Source organism: Condylostylus longicornis, unplaced genomic scaffold (assembly GCF_029603195.1).
Source record: "Condylostylus longicornis isolate FDR11 unplaced genomic scaffold, ASM2960319v2 ptg000006l, whole genome shotgun sequence".
Lineage (NCBI taxonomy): Eukaryota > Metazoa > Arthropoda > Insecta > Diptera > Dolichopodidae > Condylostylus > Condylostylus longicornis.
The window spans coordinates 6247616-6265885 of NW_026577975.1; the positions used below are offsets into that span (position 1 = coordinate 6247616).

The window sequence follows — 18270 nt, forward strand, 5'->3', positions numbered from 1 at the left end:
ATGCCCATACAGTGAAAATTTAGGAAATACAATTAATAAGTACACAAAGGGGTTAACTTACATTTGCATTTTAACATTTTTTTTCAATAACAAATTAATAAAAATTTTAATTTTTTTTTTAACTTTACTTTCCTATTTGCACTGTCAATCTCGTCTTCTATTATGTTTCTATCTATAAGAGTAATCACAGTTGAAAATATATGAAATTTAATGATGTTCTATCCGAACAGTTCGATTTTCGTCAAAATGTTAGTTAACCCGTTCGTCTACTTACATCTTCAATTGTCATATGTCACTGTCATTTATGTATAGTATTTATTATGACAATGAAATTTCAAGAAAATTTACTAATAAAATTCACAAATTCTAGAAAATTCGCTAATCTGTAAAAAAATTGTTACATGCGTAAATGCATATTTATTCTATATTTCTTAGTAATATTGAATTTAAGTTTTATAACCTCAAAAATTTTCAATTTGCTCTTTTCAACTTAAATGAGTATACATACATATACTTTAATGAAGAGAATTGAAAAAGAACCGTTATTAAATAAAATTATTTTGTTTTTATTTTGTTATTTTTTATGCCTTTTTTTTTATAGGTTAATTACACTTTTATGGTTTGGTTTTTTTAAATATGAATAATTAATAATTAAATATAAATATTTTTCCGAAAAAAAAAACCAAATGTGTCAAATAATATTTATAAATGCATTGAGAGCGACCCATAATTACTGTTATATTTGTATATTCATATTGCCCCAGTTAGAATTTTTTTCTTTATTAAAAAAACACATCCAATATTTACCGAAGAAAAAAAAAAAAACAAATTCCATTCAATATTTTCTTCTTTCTTTCAACATTACACCTAAATTCTTAATTCTAATTCTAAAAAATTCTTTTTCTAAAAACAAATTAGTAATTCACCTTTTCACATTTTTTCTTTGCTTTTTTTTTTTTTTAATAAATTTAATATAAACACAATGAATGTTTGTAGTTATGTGTGCGACCAGCTAACTACTATTTTCTTTTTTATTTTGTTTACTTTTTTAATTCTTTATATGTGTATATTCCGCTTTAATACCGCGTCCGTATCGCCATATTATACATTGCGATCATTTCCTTTAGTGAAATTTTTGTAAAAAGAATTTCTTAATCGACAATAATTTTTTTTTTCGATGTTTTCTTTTTTATTTTCTTCTTAACTTTCTTTTTTTTTTTTATTTTCTATATTTGCAATTTAATAAATAATAATAATAAAATTATAAAAAAAGTCAACTGTTAAATAATGTTTTAACACCGATTTAACGTAAAAAAAAATTGTAATAAAAACAAAAAGAAAGAAAAAAAAATTTTATCGTATCTTCTTTGTTAAGCGCTTTGAAGTGTAATGATTGAAATTGGAATGGTAACTGAAGAGTACCAATTTATGCAATGAAATTAAATAACAAAACAAAAAAAATGGGAGAAATGAAAAGAAAGACAAGAGAGCGAGAGAGAGTTACAATAAGAAAGAATATCAAGTTTACTACCATTGCTTATGAATAACTCATTTCAATGTCATTATTTTGACATATGAATACATAAAATACAATTTAAAATGCAATCAAACTGATGTTAAAGAAATATTTTTAGATACTTGTTTTTTTTTTGCAAAATCTAATTGAGGGAGAAGAAAAATTATTTTAAAAAATAAAATGCTTAAAATATGAGTACAAAAAAAAAAAACGGAGAATGAGAAAAATTTACTTTCTTTAAGCAATTATGAAATTTGATGCATTTGCAATTGACTGACATGCTGTCAGGTGGGGTAACGGAATTTTGGTTCAAAACTTATAATGTCATTAACAATTATGCTGGAAAAAATCTGTACAAGAAAGAATAGTTATAAAAATGAATGAGAAAAATGAATAAGAGCATAGCCATTACAATAAACTTTTGATTGGAGCTCATTTGTCAAAATTTTTTAATCTTCTTCTATACATTCTTTAAATATAAAAAAATTTAAGCCCATACCTATTTTGAATCAACTATAGTAGACAGCAGACATAAAAAAAGTAATTTAAAATAATAGAAATTTTTTAACTATGAACAATAAATTCTGTCACCGGATTTAATTATGTCATCTCTTTAAAAATATTCTTAACATATTTATCGTAATGACTTTTCAACTCTTATGACAATCAAATTAAAAGTGAAATTGTTGGAAATTAAACTTAGTTTCTATTTTGAAAAAATTATGTCAAATGAAATTTTTAGTTTAAATGTACAACATTTAGAAAATGCATATCAAAAATTTGAAATTTATGATATTAAATTAGTAAAGTTATAAATTTTTGTTATACGTATATAATATGCAATTTTAATTGTAATTTCCTAGCAATAGATTGATAATAAGATATTTATTAAAATTTAGACTTTAGCTTAAATGTGAAGTAATATGCTATCTCTTTTATTCAACATTTAAAACAGTATTGTTGAATAAGTCAGTATAACACTTTATCATACATATTAACGTTTTTATATTCTATCTACTTAAATATAATAACAACATCAAATTATTTCTTGAATATATTTTATATTATTGTTTAAGAATTAAATTTTTAAATAAATCAGGGATTTTTTGTTAATAATTTAAATCAGAATTTTTAGTTTTAAGTACTCAAATATAAATTTGAAAATTCAAAAACAAATATTTGTCAGCAGCCAGTTTTAAATATGTTTTTAAATTTTATAATCTTAAAAAAATTTGATCATCTTAAACAAATAAAATTCTTTAAAACTAAACACATTTCCTTTAAAGAACTTTAATTTCCAAAATACTTTACATATTTAAATTTTTATAATGCTCATTTAATTTTAACAAATATTTGATTAAGAACCAATATTGGTTTGACATCACCGACAATCAATTTTATAAAATGTTTAAATTTAACAAACATTTTTCAGTTTAATCTATTTAGCAAACAACTACAATTAGTGGTTAAAATTAGTGTTTTTTAGACCTATAATTGAAAAATTACAAAAATTTCAAATAACTTGATGTAATATTTAAAATTTGAATAACAAACTGTGTGATTATAAAGAACTATGTAAAATAAGTGATTGCAAAATATGAAAAAGGTTAAATATGATCTCGTTTATACTTTTACGCGTGATATAGAAAAATTCTTAAATTACAAAATACAAAAGAATTCAATCACTTTTTATAACTTTATAGCAAAAATTTTGAATGAAAAATGTAAACTCACATGCTTTTGTTTTTGCTCAGGAATTTATTAAATGCTCTATAAGTTGTTAAGGTTTGTTTTATCAGAAAATTTTGCTCGCAGACACGTGTTTGTAATTAAGATTTTTGAGAAACTGTGAAAATATAGGTTTTTTTTAAAAATTTAGAAAACATTTTAATGCTATTACTTCTCAATTTACTTAATGTTTAAAATTTCAATTCCAAGTTTTATAATAGTAATTATTTTTAATGTTACTTTAAGAATAGCATGTAATATATTCCGGTAATTTTTAGTAAATTATAAATTTCTAAAAACTTGTATTTAAATATTTTAAATACAAACACAATAAAGATATTGTAAATTTTTAATTCTAGAAATCAAATATAGAAATCAATAATTATAATTACCTTGAAAATTTTCAAAATTATCTACAATACTGGTTTAATTATGGGTTTATCTGGCCCTTTCAGAAGCACGACTGTTATAATTTAAATAAATTTACAAAAGAAAAATTGGAATATTCAAGACAGTCCAAATTTAAATTATAAAATTTTTGTTCTACAAAGCATTATGTATAAAATTTCATTGCAAATGAATAAAAGAATAAATTCTTGTTCGCCTAGATATATGCAATTTTTGCTTTATTAAAAAAATTTTCAAAGATATTTTCAGAATTGAAAATATTTCAATTAAGTTTTAAAATAACTTAAAAGTATAAAGCTAAACCGTTATTTTAAGGAATATTTTTGGGTAACTGTAAACAGTTACTACCAAATTTAGTTACCTGGAGAGCTTTTTTTTTTAAATGCTTTTTATACACGGAACACAATGCATGAAATTTTTAAAAATATTTTTTAATGTTTCATTTCGAGAAAATATATTGAAAATGTATATTTTCAATATATTTTGTAGTAATATTGAAAACTTTAAAGCTTTTATAATTATTTGTGGTGAATTTCTTATTAAGAAAAAGTGGTTTTCAACCGAAATGAGGTGAATTTTGTTTTTGAAATGACTGAATAATTGTGCTACATTGTGTTAAACAACAATATGCCTATAATTTTAATTACTGTCGTATATAGTTTATTAATATGTAATCCAAATTTTGTTAAATTAAATAAACTCGTTTAAATTCTGTAAATTATTTTATGCAACAATATACAATTGCTAAATTCAATTGAGAAATTTATGTCTAACCTGTTTTGAATGGTTTGAACTGAATGCAATTTTAAAATGGTACTGCTCACGAATGAATGATTCTTACTATAAAAATAATTTGTAATCTTATATCTTAATTAAATTTTTTCAAAAAAATATTTTAAATTTTTAATTACCTTTAATAAATTAAATAAATTAATTTTAGGTGGATGCTGTGGATCAACAAAAAAACGCACAATTGTTGGTGGATGGGCATGGGCATGGTGGTTTGTAACAGATGTACAACGTTTATCACTTGAAGTAATGACATTAAATCCAATGTGTGAAGGTGTTGAAACAGCACAAGGTGTACCATTAACAGTTACTGGTGTCGCACAATGTAAAATAATGAAGGTATTATAAATCGGTTGGAATTTTTCGTTTTTTTTTTATTTCAGTATTTTTTTTTGTTCTTTTTCATATTTTAATTATTTTTGTTCAGTTTATTACCATCTTTTCAATTTTATATTTATTTAAAAGTTTACAAAAAAAAATTATTTTTTTAAAATTCCTTAATCATACGTTAATTTTTTAATTTCCAATTAATTTAGTTGTAATAAAAATATTTGATTTAAAAGTAGTTTAGATTTTTCAACATCTTTAATGATAGCTATACTATATAACATTAATATACACATACAATAATTTATTATATTTATTTACAAAAATATACATGCATTTTATAGCTATACATATATATATATATATATTTATTAATTATATAAAAGTTTAAGGTTGTTTTTAACTTCTGTTTGCATATTATATATATAATATATTTTTGTATACCATATAATCTTATATAGGAAACAGAATTTCGTAGCTGATAGCATGCCAGTTGGAGTTGATTAAAATATATATCTTTTATAATAAATCTTTTGTAAAATAATGAATTATAATATGAATGATAATTTTATATATTTTCTGGAAAAGAAATATTGTATATGCGCCTTCTTATAATTGCTAAAAATTTTATATAACTATTTTATTAAATATTGAATTTATGAAATGAAAATCGGATTTCAATAAATTATTCTTTAATTTTTTTTTTTGCATGCATGAAATCTCTTTTTATTATTATTACACTAAAATTTACAATAATTTTTTTTTTTCAATACTACATTTATTTAAAACAAATTCTAATACAACATATATTTTACCTATATATACAAAATAAATTTTAAAAATTATTTTTTTTTTAATTTATTATTAAAAGTAGGTCTCAAATTATAATTAATTTTAATTTATTTTATTCATTAAATATTTCATGAAAACTATTTAAATTAAAATATTCTTAATATTCTTTGAAGAATTAAAGGAAATTACAATACTTGAACTATTTTTTATTCGAAAAATTAATATAGCCCACAGTCGGGCGCCACATCGAAAATATTATAAATTTTAATTAATTTGTGATATCGTATACCATCTCTTCTCGTACATTATATTTCGAATTATCACAAAATCAATATAATTTATCTTATTAATATAATTTATTCTAAAATATTAATATAACTTGCAGTCGGGCGCCACAGCATAAATTTAAAAACATAAAGTATTTTATGATATCGCACGTCATATTTTTATTTATTTAAACTCGATTAATCACAAAACTAATTTACTCCTAATATTTATTAGCACAGCCCACAGTCAGGCGCCACATCAAAAATATTAATAATTTTAATTAATTTGTGATATCGTATACTATCTCTTTTCGTACATTGCATTTCGATTTATCGACAAAATCAATATAATTTATCTTATTAATATAATTTATTCTAAAATAATAATATAACTCGTAGTTGGGCGCCACACCATAAATTTAAAAATCTCAAGTATTTTGTGATATCACACGTCATATTCTTATTTATTTAAATTCGATTAATCACAAAACTAATTTACTCCAAATATATATTAGCATAGCCCACAGTCGGGCGCCACACACCAAAAATTATTGATTTCAAGTATATCCACTTATTATAAAATAGAATTATGGTAGATTTTATAATGCCTCCTGTCACACATTATGTTTTGCATTTTTTGCTTTAGTCTTGTTAACATAACATTCAATTACTAGTGCATAGTATCCGTAAACATATTGTAACGTATTCTCGTATTTTGAAACTAAAACTTATCAGAATATTGTAGAAATGCACAAGATTATTGATATAATACAGGTTGATTTACCATTACGATTACAAAATTACCGATTATTATTATAGAAAATATATTATTGTGAATTTTAGAATTGAAAAAAAAAAAAAAACAATTACTTATTATTATAAGGTAGATGAATATTAAATGGCTGTAAATGAATTCTGCTTTTTAAATTTCAAATCTTTTAATTATTAAATTATATATTAAAATAAATAAAATAAAATTCTAATAAATAATAATTATATAGGCATTGCTTTTAATTCATAAAAAAACTTTCTTTTTATTATATTATAATTATTGTTGTTTAGTTTACATACAAAAAATATACAATTTATTATTTACAAAATATTTAACAAAAAAATATAAATTAAATGTTTTTAATTTAAAATTTAAATAAAATAATTTTAATAGTTTTATTCATACTTTTAATTTTTTTCATATTAAATATTAAAATTTAAGTTTAATAAATGAGATCATCATAATTTTTTAATTTTTAAAGGAAAAAGAGCATAATTAATAAAATTTAAAATTTTTTTTTATATATTTTATAAATTTATTTTCGTTATTTGTTTATGTTATATTAAAATAAAGATTATAATAACATTAAATTTTTTTAGTAATCTGAAGAATTTGCAGAAATGAAGGAATTAACTTGTATTTCAACCGATTAAAACCGGTTATTATTAAAATTTTTATGCATCTTTCATAAAATTTTGCAATTTTGTGAGATTTTAAATGGCATAATCTCAAATCTATAACCCAAAAACTCGTTCAGAAACCAGTTTTTCTCGAAAAACTGAAACTATGTTATATTAATTCCTTCATTTTTAATTACTTCATTTATAAATTAAATTTAAAGTTAATGAATTTTATTTTATGTACAATTTAAATTAAAAAAAAAAATAATTAAATAATATTTTCATAATTTATTTTTAATTTGTAAAAATATATTATAAATTAATTAAAAAAAAAAAGAGAAAGAAAACAAAAAAGATTTGAAATTAAAGCAGGGATCATAAATTTTATTTGTATACTATTGGAATGGTTTGAAACCTTACTATATAATACTAAATAATAATTAATAAGTAAAATAAGAAATAAGTGTGTCCCTTGGTTTGAAAAATAAAATTAAAAATACCTAATAAATGAGTAGAAAATTAAACCCAAAAAAAAATATTAACAATATTACAAAAAAAAAAAAATACGGTTTTATAGTAGAATTTAAAATTTGTAAACTTTTATTTTTCCTTATATAATTTTTATTTTCGTAATTATTATAGATTTTATTTATTCTTTAAGTCAATTTTATAGGATCGCTAATGTGTGTTAAATTTTTAATTACAATTATTATTTTAATTTTTTTTTTTATTTTTTTTTTAAATTCATTATTGTAGACACAAAATTTTTATTATTCAATCACCATTTTCATAATTCGCTATATTAATTAAATAATTCTTTAAAATTTAAATTAAATTTAAATAATTTTAATTAAAATTTCAATAAACAATTAAAATTTCTATGGGTAATATTGGAATAATTAATAGTATTTTCTTTACTGAAATAAATAATTTAATGTTCAATTCAAATATATTCAATTTATTTGAATTAACCCGGTGACTTTGAATTAAGCTCAAACTTTAGATGTTATAAAATTCGAGACTAAATTAATTACTTAAACGAAATTTTGAAAGAATTAAGAAACGTGCAATTTGAATTACGAAATTTTTACTTGAAATCACGAATAACTATTAGATATTCTCTCAAAATTTGAGCAATTATTAGAATTAAATATTGCATATAATTTAAGGGCTTTTAATCTTATACATTTTGAATTAACATAATATTGTCGCAAGTGTTACCGTTTACTACAAACAATAGTTGTTAGTTTACTAGAAATAAGTATTCTTTGCAACATTATTTGCTGTAACACAAGAATATTTAAAATAAATGCTGTAACACAAGAAAACTCCAAAACATTACAATAATTTGGGGAAGCTGTCGGCAAAGTTCGACCCATGGGCAATATGCGGTCAATTCAACTTCAAAATGTGGTCCATCAATGATCTGCTTGCAAGAAAAAATTAAAAACTAAAAACCATACAACTATTATCTATGATTGAGTTCTTAAAAATTTAAGAACTCAATCATAGATAATAGATACAATATGTAGGTACATACATAAAATTCCATACGAACTTATTATTTGTTAAAACAAAGCAGTCAATAAAGTCGGTTCAGAAAATGTCATTGCTTCTTGTAACTAGGTAATGTAAGAGACTCGAGTGGCCCATACTCATACTAAAATTAGTATATATTTGCGTATAACCCACAAAATTTTTCAACATGAGAAGCAAAACAAATTTTTTCTCCCCTTCCAGAATTAATTTGCTTTTAAAAATAACTTCTCTCTTAATTCTCCAAAAAAAAAAATAATAAATAACTGTACAATAAATATTTCAATATTGCCATATTAACTCAATAATTGTAAACTTTGCTATGTAAAAAAAAATATTAACAAAATTAATAGAAAAATTATGATTTGGTGATTTTAAAATATTAAAAAAAATTTCGTTTTTATTTTTATTTTTTCTTCTTATATAAATTTAATAAATTATTAAAATTATTATTAAATAACAATATTAATTTATTTTATTAAAGAGAAACAAAAAAACTAATTCACTTATTCATTCTTCGAATAACAAAAGAACAAAAAAAAAAAAAAAAGAAAAAATTTAATTATTTTTTTTAATTGAATTTTTTTTATTTATAATTCTTTTTCTTTTTTTCTTTTTTTTTTTAACCTATATTTATTTAAAATTTAATATGAAAATTGCGGTGGGATGAGCTGCTCTGTTCCTTAATGGACATTTAATTTCTTTATTTATTTATTTATTTTTAATTAAAAATATTGGTAAGTAAATTTTTTGTGTTAATTCTTTTTCTTTAGTTTTGTTTTTTCCAACAATATTTTTCTTTTTATTTTAAATTTTTATGGTTTTATTTTAAAAAATTTATTGGCCTTTTATTTAAATTTAATATTGCAGAATATCAATAAATTTTTCCACATTCTTCTTTCTCTTAAAAATTTCTTATCACATGACATTTTGAATTTTACGTCAAACTCATATTTAAAAGTGTTGCCAGTCATATCAAAATTTAATGTAGCATAGGATGTTTGGAAATATTTTTTATATAATATTTTTTTTTATAAAATAATAAAATGAATTATTCGATTTAAAATATAAATTTATGTGCCGTTTAGCTTCCTAGAAAACTCCTTGCAATTGCAGCTTTTTGGCAATATATTCTAAACTATACTTGCAAATATATAATAAATTTAAATATCATTCACCATGATTAAATTATACATCAAGTATTTGCATTCATTCACAAAGCAAAACCATAATATATAAATTGGAATTTTGGCATTTGTTTTTGTCGTCGAAAAATATTATTAACATAAATTTAAATTAAAAATTTTGCAAATAGGCGAGTGTTTTTATAAAACAAGTATAAATTAACTTTATATTTTCGTTAAAATATAAATTTCCGAAAGATATATAAAATATATATTAAATATAGAAATCAAAATGTTGTCATTGTAACATTTTATAAATAAGAGCATATTCTCCAAAATATATTATAGTATTTTAGATCTACTGTTGTACTACTAAATCCTAATTTTAAAGAAGCGACCACTCTTACCTCCTTAAAAATATCGTTCATAACCGGAAGAGCTCAAGCAGTTCCAAATTTTAAAACGTTTATTCGGATGACGGTGAGGTGGAATACAAATCAGTCTATCCACAAACAAATTTATTCATCTAAAATTCAAAATTCAATTCTTAAGTTAAAAAATAAGACCGACCAGTAGATTTTGAACAAATGTCTACTGATTCTGAATTTTTAATCGAGTAAAACCTATACAGATTATATAAATAGAAAATATATACTTTTCAACTTTCGTTTATAGAATACTAAAATAAATTCTGGAAAATTACTGACTAAGGTTTCCATTTTCAAAAAGTCTTAACTTTAGGCTAAGATATCATTTGCTCAAATTAATATAGGCTGTTTAAACGAGTTTTTGCTTCAGGAGGAGAAGATGAGTACGAATATTCTCTGCAGTTTAATATCGTTTAGTATAGGAAGCGGGTTACATAACTGCGGGAGTATATACCGAACGTTTAAACTAAAAAATTATAATTTATTTTTTAAAATTACACGATTTAAAAATATTTGGCCAATAAATTTAGTAAAATAATTTTTTTTAAATAATTCTTTTTATTTTATTTTTTATTTTATTTAATTTTTAACAAAAATTCACTTAGATTTTACACAAGAAAAAAAAAAATTTTCATAGCACCTTAATTTTAAATAAAATTTTTAACTTTAATTTATTCACTTTTAATATCACTAACAGAATTCCTTTTTCAATTATTAATAAAATAATAAATATTTTTTTTTAATTTATTCATCACATTTTGGGATTCTCTCACTTGCACCACAAAAAAAAAAACACTTTTAGATTGCAACATTTTAGAAAGTAGTTTAGTACAAGTACTTACTCTCCTTTGTAATCAAAAATTTTAATTACTTTTAAAATATTTTTTATACTCAAAATTTTGTTGCAATTTTTATTCTCTTACAATCTTAGTTTTTTCTCTTTTTGTTTACATTATGAGTTTTTGAAGACATCAAATATTTTTTAAATTTTTTTTTGTTAAAAATCACACTTGTTTTCAAACACACTTTGTTTTTTTTTTTTTAAATTCAATTTAATTCTAAAAATTTTTATTGAAAATGTCGTTTTAGTATTTCAAATATTTTTGAAAATAAAACTGAGACATTAATTTTTTTCAAATTTAATTTAACAAAACAAAAAATCAAATTGGAAACTTTAATTTTGAATATTCTAAGAGTTCTCTTAGAATCTTGTAAATTAAATAAAATAAAATATAACAAAAAAAAAAAAATAATAATAAAAAAATTATAATTAAAAACTTAAAAAAAAAAATGAACGTATTTAAAACGTTTTGTAGACTACAAAATAAAATAAGAAAAAAAAAAAATGAAACAAAAGAACAGTTTAAAGCCAACGGATGCTAGCTGAAATTCTGATCCCCTGCTTGTTTTTCATTTCTTCTATTTATAGATGATGAACGTCTATTATTTTCACCATCAGGCTGACGAACTATTGGGTACAGCTAGTGAACAATTTTTGGGTAAAAGTGTTAAAGAAATCAAACAAACAATTTTACAAACATTGGAAGGTCATTTACGTGCCATTCTTGGTAAGTTTTGTGCCAATAACAACTAAATTTAATTAAAAACAAAATATTTTATTAATTTTTAATTTTAAAATTGCTTTTTAATATTATAATTAAATTGATTAAAATATGTAGAAAAATATTTAAATTTTTAATAAAGGCATTTTCATTTCTTCGAATGTTCTATAATGACACAACAGAAAAACTACCGAAGAACGCCCCTTTTTTACCAGTACAAGTCAAAACTCTTAATAAATTTCTATCTAGTTCCTGAATATAATAGAATATAAACGGTTTCAATTACCTCCTAAGGCAAAAGGGGCAAACTTTTTCTCATAAAATGTTGAATCGTCTTCTTCTCTCCAAAAAACAAAATCGACTCGATCTTTTGAATTCCTTAGAGTACTGAAATTTACTTGCGTATGTGACAGTATCATAATTACTATTGCGACGAACATCATGCATTCCACCCTATTAGGGGATAAGAAGAAAATTCTGAATAAAACGTCTTCATCCTAACTAACACTCGGTGTTCCACTTACTTAACTATTCTTGGATAATGCTCTTAACCATAGCAATGCAGCTATTCGCAGCCTATTTCACATTACAAAGGCGAATAATAGTAAAAGGATTATCGCTTTCTCTGACTCTTAATGATTTGTCCCGAGCTTTATATTTATATCAATTTGTTATCAGAATCATTAAATTCCAGTTCTCAATATATTGCCTTACCAGTTTTCTTAAAATAGAAAATATTTAGTGGGTATTGACTTTTATATTATTAAACTGTAATAATGTACAAATGTCAAATTCAATGTAATGTCATTCATTGTTATCCATTATTAAAATTTATTAACCATTAAGGTTCTCATATTTCATTTAATCTCATTCAGTTGAGATTTTAAAATTTTCTCTCAATTAAAGAAATAAATTCTCTGAAATAGATTAAAGTATAATACGCCATGAGGTGGCAATTTTATCAACCAGTCTTAGTTTAACTTATTATTAGAAGTATAAATATAATGTGTTTCGGATTAGGGTCTGCCCAATTTTCAATAAAATTACGTAAAAAGAATTAAAATTTTTATAAAATCAAAATAATATTTTTTAATTTAACAATAAATTTCAAATCAAATTATCATGTGGGTTTGTGCCTTTGTCATATCTGATGTGGGTTTTCCCTTTGTATAAAAACGTTTTATAAATAACTTGGTTTCGTGTTTTTTAACAATTTTCAAATAAAAGTAAAAAACTAAAATTTTAAAAATAAATAAATTTTTTATGTACATAGCTAGAGTTAGATTAAAATTTTTAAAAATTGTTTTTCTTTCGAAAATTTTTTCAAACGTAATTCTTATCCTTAGTATAACCTTTTTTTCCTTTAAATGTCATTATCATTGTCCTTAAACTACGTAACACAATATTATTCACAAAATTTTTGTTTTATTTTTTTTTCTAATACAAAAATAACAATAGAATGTCTAAGACAATAATGTAGAAATCATAGTTAAGGTCAAAATGTCCTTTTTGTTATAATATCAAGGTATACAGAATATTCAAAGTAGCTTATACTTAATATACATGTATACATGTATAATAGATATGTGCTCTAAACACAAAATTATCAATAAATTACTTAAAATATGTGCATGACAAAATATTTTTTTGTTTCTTTGTTATACGAATTTTTATATATAAATAACTTAAAAATAAAATATATTTGGAGGATTAATTTTATGAGTGGGGATTTAAAAAATCAAAATTCAAAATATTTTCTTTAATGAGCATATACTTCCAAGTACAGTAAGGTTCGAAAATATTTTATTATTTTTATATTAAAAATTTTTTTATTAATTTTTGTCATACGATAAAATTCAAATTAGCCTTCTTAATTAAGTAATTTATTTTAACATTTGTGATGTAATATTTCTTTCACAATCGGATTTGTTAAAATATTTAACCATTCTAGCATATAATCAGGCATTTCCAATCAATAATCTGTAATAATCTGAATTATGATAAAATTATGACATAAATGGCGTGTCACTAATAATTAAATTATGTTCTTGTTAAAATATATTCCATAGTGAGCAACAAAACCTGTAAGTCTTAAACTGAGTTTGTAGAATTTCAGTAATTTTTTAATAAAATTTTAATAATATTTTATTAAACTGAACCAGTTCTTCGAAATCATAGCTTTCTCACTTTACAACACTGTAAGAATCAAATAAAATTTTTGCTAAATTGCACTTAATATTCCAATTATTGGGAATTCACTGTATATTATACGTTACAGTTATATTATAAGTTATGGTTCAAATAATACCCTTCATAAATTTTAGATTTCTTAGAAATAATTGCAGTATTATTAAGAAAATGTTATTTGTATTTGAAAAGAGATTGTTACCAACACATTTTTATAAATCGTTTTTATAATCGTTTCTTAAATTAATGGTTATTTTGTCAAGAACATTGTTACTAAAAAACTTTTAACCTTAATTAAGGTCAATTTTATATAAAATTATAGGTATATACCTTATGTACCTTGAATTTTTCTTTTAACTTTTAAAACTTTAATTATTAATTAAATATTTATTTGATTGATTTTAATTGGTAACAGTGCTGCTATTTTCAACCTATTTTTCAGTACAGCGTTTTGTCTCAAAAAAATTAGTACAGATAACTTTAGGGTAGTAATTTCTCCTTATCATTAACACAAAATAAAAAGTAAGGCATCTATATATATGGACGCGTGCTTCTTCTAAAATATTCTTATACCCAAACATTTATAAATCAAGAAACCGAAATCACCTATGCTTTTTGATAATTTTGATTTTGACAACGATAAGTACATTTTTCACATGCGTAAAGCGCGAACTTGTAATTTAACAATATAAAATTCTTTTGGAGAATAATTTTGGATTTTTTTACGATTTTACGGAATTATATTCAAAACAAATTTCAATAAGCTAAGATTTTAATGTACCCGCTTTTAAAACTTCACGTTTATATACTTCATATGAAAAATGACAGTCTCACGAGCTTTCAAGTAATACGAAAAGTTCATTCCGACGAGACCTTTCAGTTATTTGGAATTTCAACGTTAAACGTTTTTTTCACGATAACGTTTAAATAAATAAAATAACCGGCCCCAAATTTAGTAAGTTAATAATAAGGCCCTATATTTAATTTTTTTGTTGTACAAGTCATTCAATAATGACATTTTATAGTATTAATGCAAAAAATTAATAAAAATTGCTTTGCATTTGTACGGCACAGTATAAAATGCCAAAATGTATTAAAAAAGTACAATTGTAGTAAAAATAACAACACTGGTCGGTACCCTAATTCTTCAATGGTAATTACCACAGGTGTTCTTTACTTTGATTCAAAAGTATTTTTTTTGTAATTTTTTCAGGTCTTGTTCATCAAGTTCTCTCAATTGAATTGTTGAATAAAAATGTCAAAAAATAAAAGTAAAGGCAGTTATATTTTATTTTTAGTTCTCCTCTCCCCTTACTCACGGTTTTAATTTTCCTTTATACTTTGGATTAATCAAGTTTCAATTAATTTTATAAATGTGTCTGGAAAAATTTGGAAATAATTTTATTTTTTCTTTTTATAATTGTTTTCTTTGCTTAAGAAAAAATTTAATAACAGTGCAATATTTAAGCATGTATTGCATCATTAAATTTATAATGATACAAAGTGCATTGTTCGCAAATTAAAATATTGCTAGATTAAATAATTATTGCGGATATGTTATAAATGTAGATATGTTATGATAATTAACGCAATGTTGAACAAAATATAACACTATATGATTTCCAACAAATGCCTGAAATGCTATTTTATAATCCGCCATAGATCATTTTTAATTGCGGTTTGACCTCTTCGGTCTTCCGAAATTCAAATTGAGGACAGTTTTCAAGTATAAATTTAAATTTGAGGAAAATAGAACTACTTCATAAGTAGTTCTTTCTCACAAAGCTCAAAGATCTTTAAGCTGACAGACCATTACAAAAACTGCCATTAGGAAATTTTACCAAAGACACAATATACGACAAAAAATTTTATATTTTTTGCAATTTTGTAAACTAAAAAATAGTAAAAAATTAAAATCAAATTTTCACTTCATTTAAACTTCAAAATTTTAAAATAAAATTCAAATACAAATCTTATTAATGCTGATTTTTTACCAGCACTATTGTTTTGCTTAATATACCGGTTTCATAGTATTATAACAGTTCTTGAGCACAATTTTTGTTCCACATTTTGTATAAAATGCAATTTTCTTCTTAAATAAAAAATGAATTAAAAAATTCTTTTTTTTAAATTATCTTTGAATTTCACAATTGAAAAATTTTGTATACGTGACTTTAACCCTGTAATCTAACATTACCATCTATAGCATTTAATATACACACACGGACAAATTTTTTTTTTGGATCTCTGTTGGAAGTAACACAACATTGCACACAATAAATTGTATTGCTTCACAATAAATCAAACATTTACTTTAAGTTTTTAACAATTATTGATTTTGACAATGCGTACACAACTTAATTCTTGTTGAATATCAAAAAAAAAAAAAAAATTTCATGTGGCAGCACATAACCGACCGCAATGTGTATTGTCTAATTTAGAAAAAATGTTTAACAAGATTGTGAAAATTGCTTTTAAATACTTCTTTTCAATTGTTAGTAAGTTTTTAGTTAACATACCTGAGCATATATAGAAAAATGTAAATTTTGCTCTAAGTAATTTTTTATTTTATACCATCCGATTGCCCTCACAAATTCTCCAGTTATTTCCAAAAGCTAGGTAACTTCTCGTACTTTCAGACTAAGTCTATACATAAAATTTCAAGAAGAAACGCTGAATTATTTTCTTAGATAAAGTCGAAAACGTCAAATCGGCCCGTACTAAAGATCCAGTTCAACAAACGTCTCATCCTCGATTAAAGCTTAATATAAATTTTAGTGACAATCGGCCCAGCCGAACTTTAGATACTGATTTGCACCGATGGACTGACAGATAGATAGGCAGACATTTTTCTAAAAATAGTTTATATCCGCTTTCATACTGAAACATCTGAAATTTGACGCCATCACATTACCTCCCTTATGATATGCAATGCTGTATTTTATGCAAAAGAAAAATGCTTAAAAAGACAACAAAATTTGTATTTTTGTACGTGTTTGTGTAATGAATGAATATTCATAAATATAAGTGCGTATAAAATGCACGTAACTGCCCAGATGTGTAAATTTTATGTGAAAAATCCGGTTAAAATTATTTGAAATTCTCATATTTAATGGAAAACCAAGCATAACAAATGTGCATTAAAAATTATCAAAAATCGAAAATGTTTCCAAAAAAAAAACAAAAAAAAATTTTAATTTTCTTGTAGACACTTTTGAGATTTCTTATTTTTGGACTTGCTATACCAAAAAAAAAAAAAAAAAAAATGACTCATAATTCATGTAACCAGTTTAGTTTTCCAAAAATAATAAGAAGGTTAACATTTCACATATACACACACTACGTATATGATTTCTGATTTGTAATTTTTTTTGTAGACGATTTAATCGATAAATTTACTCTATACCATATATTTTGCATTCCGGTTGTTATACGTTTAAAACCCAATCTAATAAACCAGGTGAACAAATTTTCATTATATGCTTAATATTTTTAATGGCATGGCATTAATTTTTGACGAAACTAAAAAAAATAAAGTGGTTCATTGTCAAGGGAATTCTTTCTGTATGTATATATATATATATGTTGGATATTTTATGAGGTTATGTGTGGTGCAAGGTTGTAAAATTAACTGGGCAAAAAAAAAATATACAAGGTATAACAATGTAAATTAATTTCAAAATCGAAAAGAAGGTGTGTAAATGGTGTATGAATGCGAATATTTTGTGATTTTTATGTTATTTTATGATTTTAAGCGGATATATTAGTAGTCACATTGAATTTAATGAAATTCATTGCATATATTTTTAAAAATTTTCTGGAAAATTTAAGATTTTCTTGAATTATTAAGTGCGTTTGTTCATAAATTAGAGGAATAATTACAAATTTGCTAAAAATACATTGGATGCATTTTAATTTATAAGAAAATTTCTTTGAACTATTATTCTACAATATTGGCACTTAAAATTTAATTGTGATTATTGGGCATTCTAATTCTATTGAATTAGAAATTTTAATTTAAAAATTATAATTTCATTATTGTATGGAGTACATAGTCGAAGGTCACTTCAGTTTTATTATTAGTACATTATGTGATTTTCGCACGCAAAAATTATACAGAACCACAAACCTATTTCTTATATTGATTTATTAACAATGCAAAAATTATAATTTTTTTCTAAATTACAAATTGTACTTTAATTCTTTAATGATTTT

The 18270-nt window shown here is 22.4% G+C and overlaps 1 protein-coding gene across 1 annotated transcript in view; it reads left to right on the forward strand.

Annotated features, from left to right (window-relative positions):
* The first annotated feature begins 4589 nt into the window (after nucleotides 1–4589).
* Nucleotides 4590–18270, forward strand: part of LOC129618301 (flotillin-2) — a 33464-nt gene continuing 19783 nt past the window's right edge. The window contains exons 1-2 of the mRNA XM_055533087.1: nucleotides 4590–4780; nucleotides 11736–11874. Of these exons, the coding sequence (XP_055389062.1) occupies nucleotides 4691–4780; nucleotides 11736–11874 (229 nt within the window). The 5' untranslated portion in view covers nucleotides 4590–4690. The remainder of the gene's footprint in view (nucleotides 4781–11735; nucleotides 11875–18270) is intronic.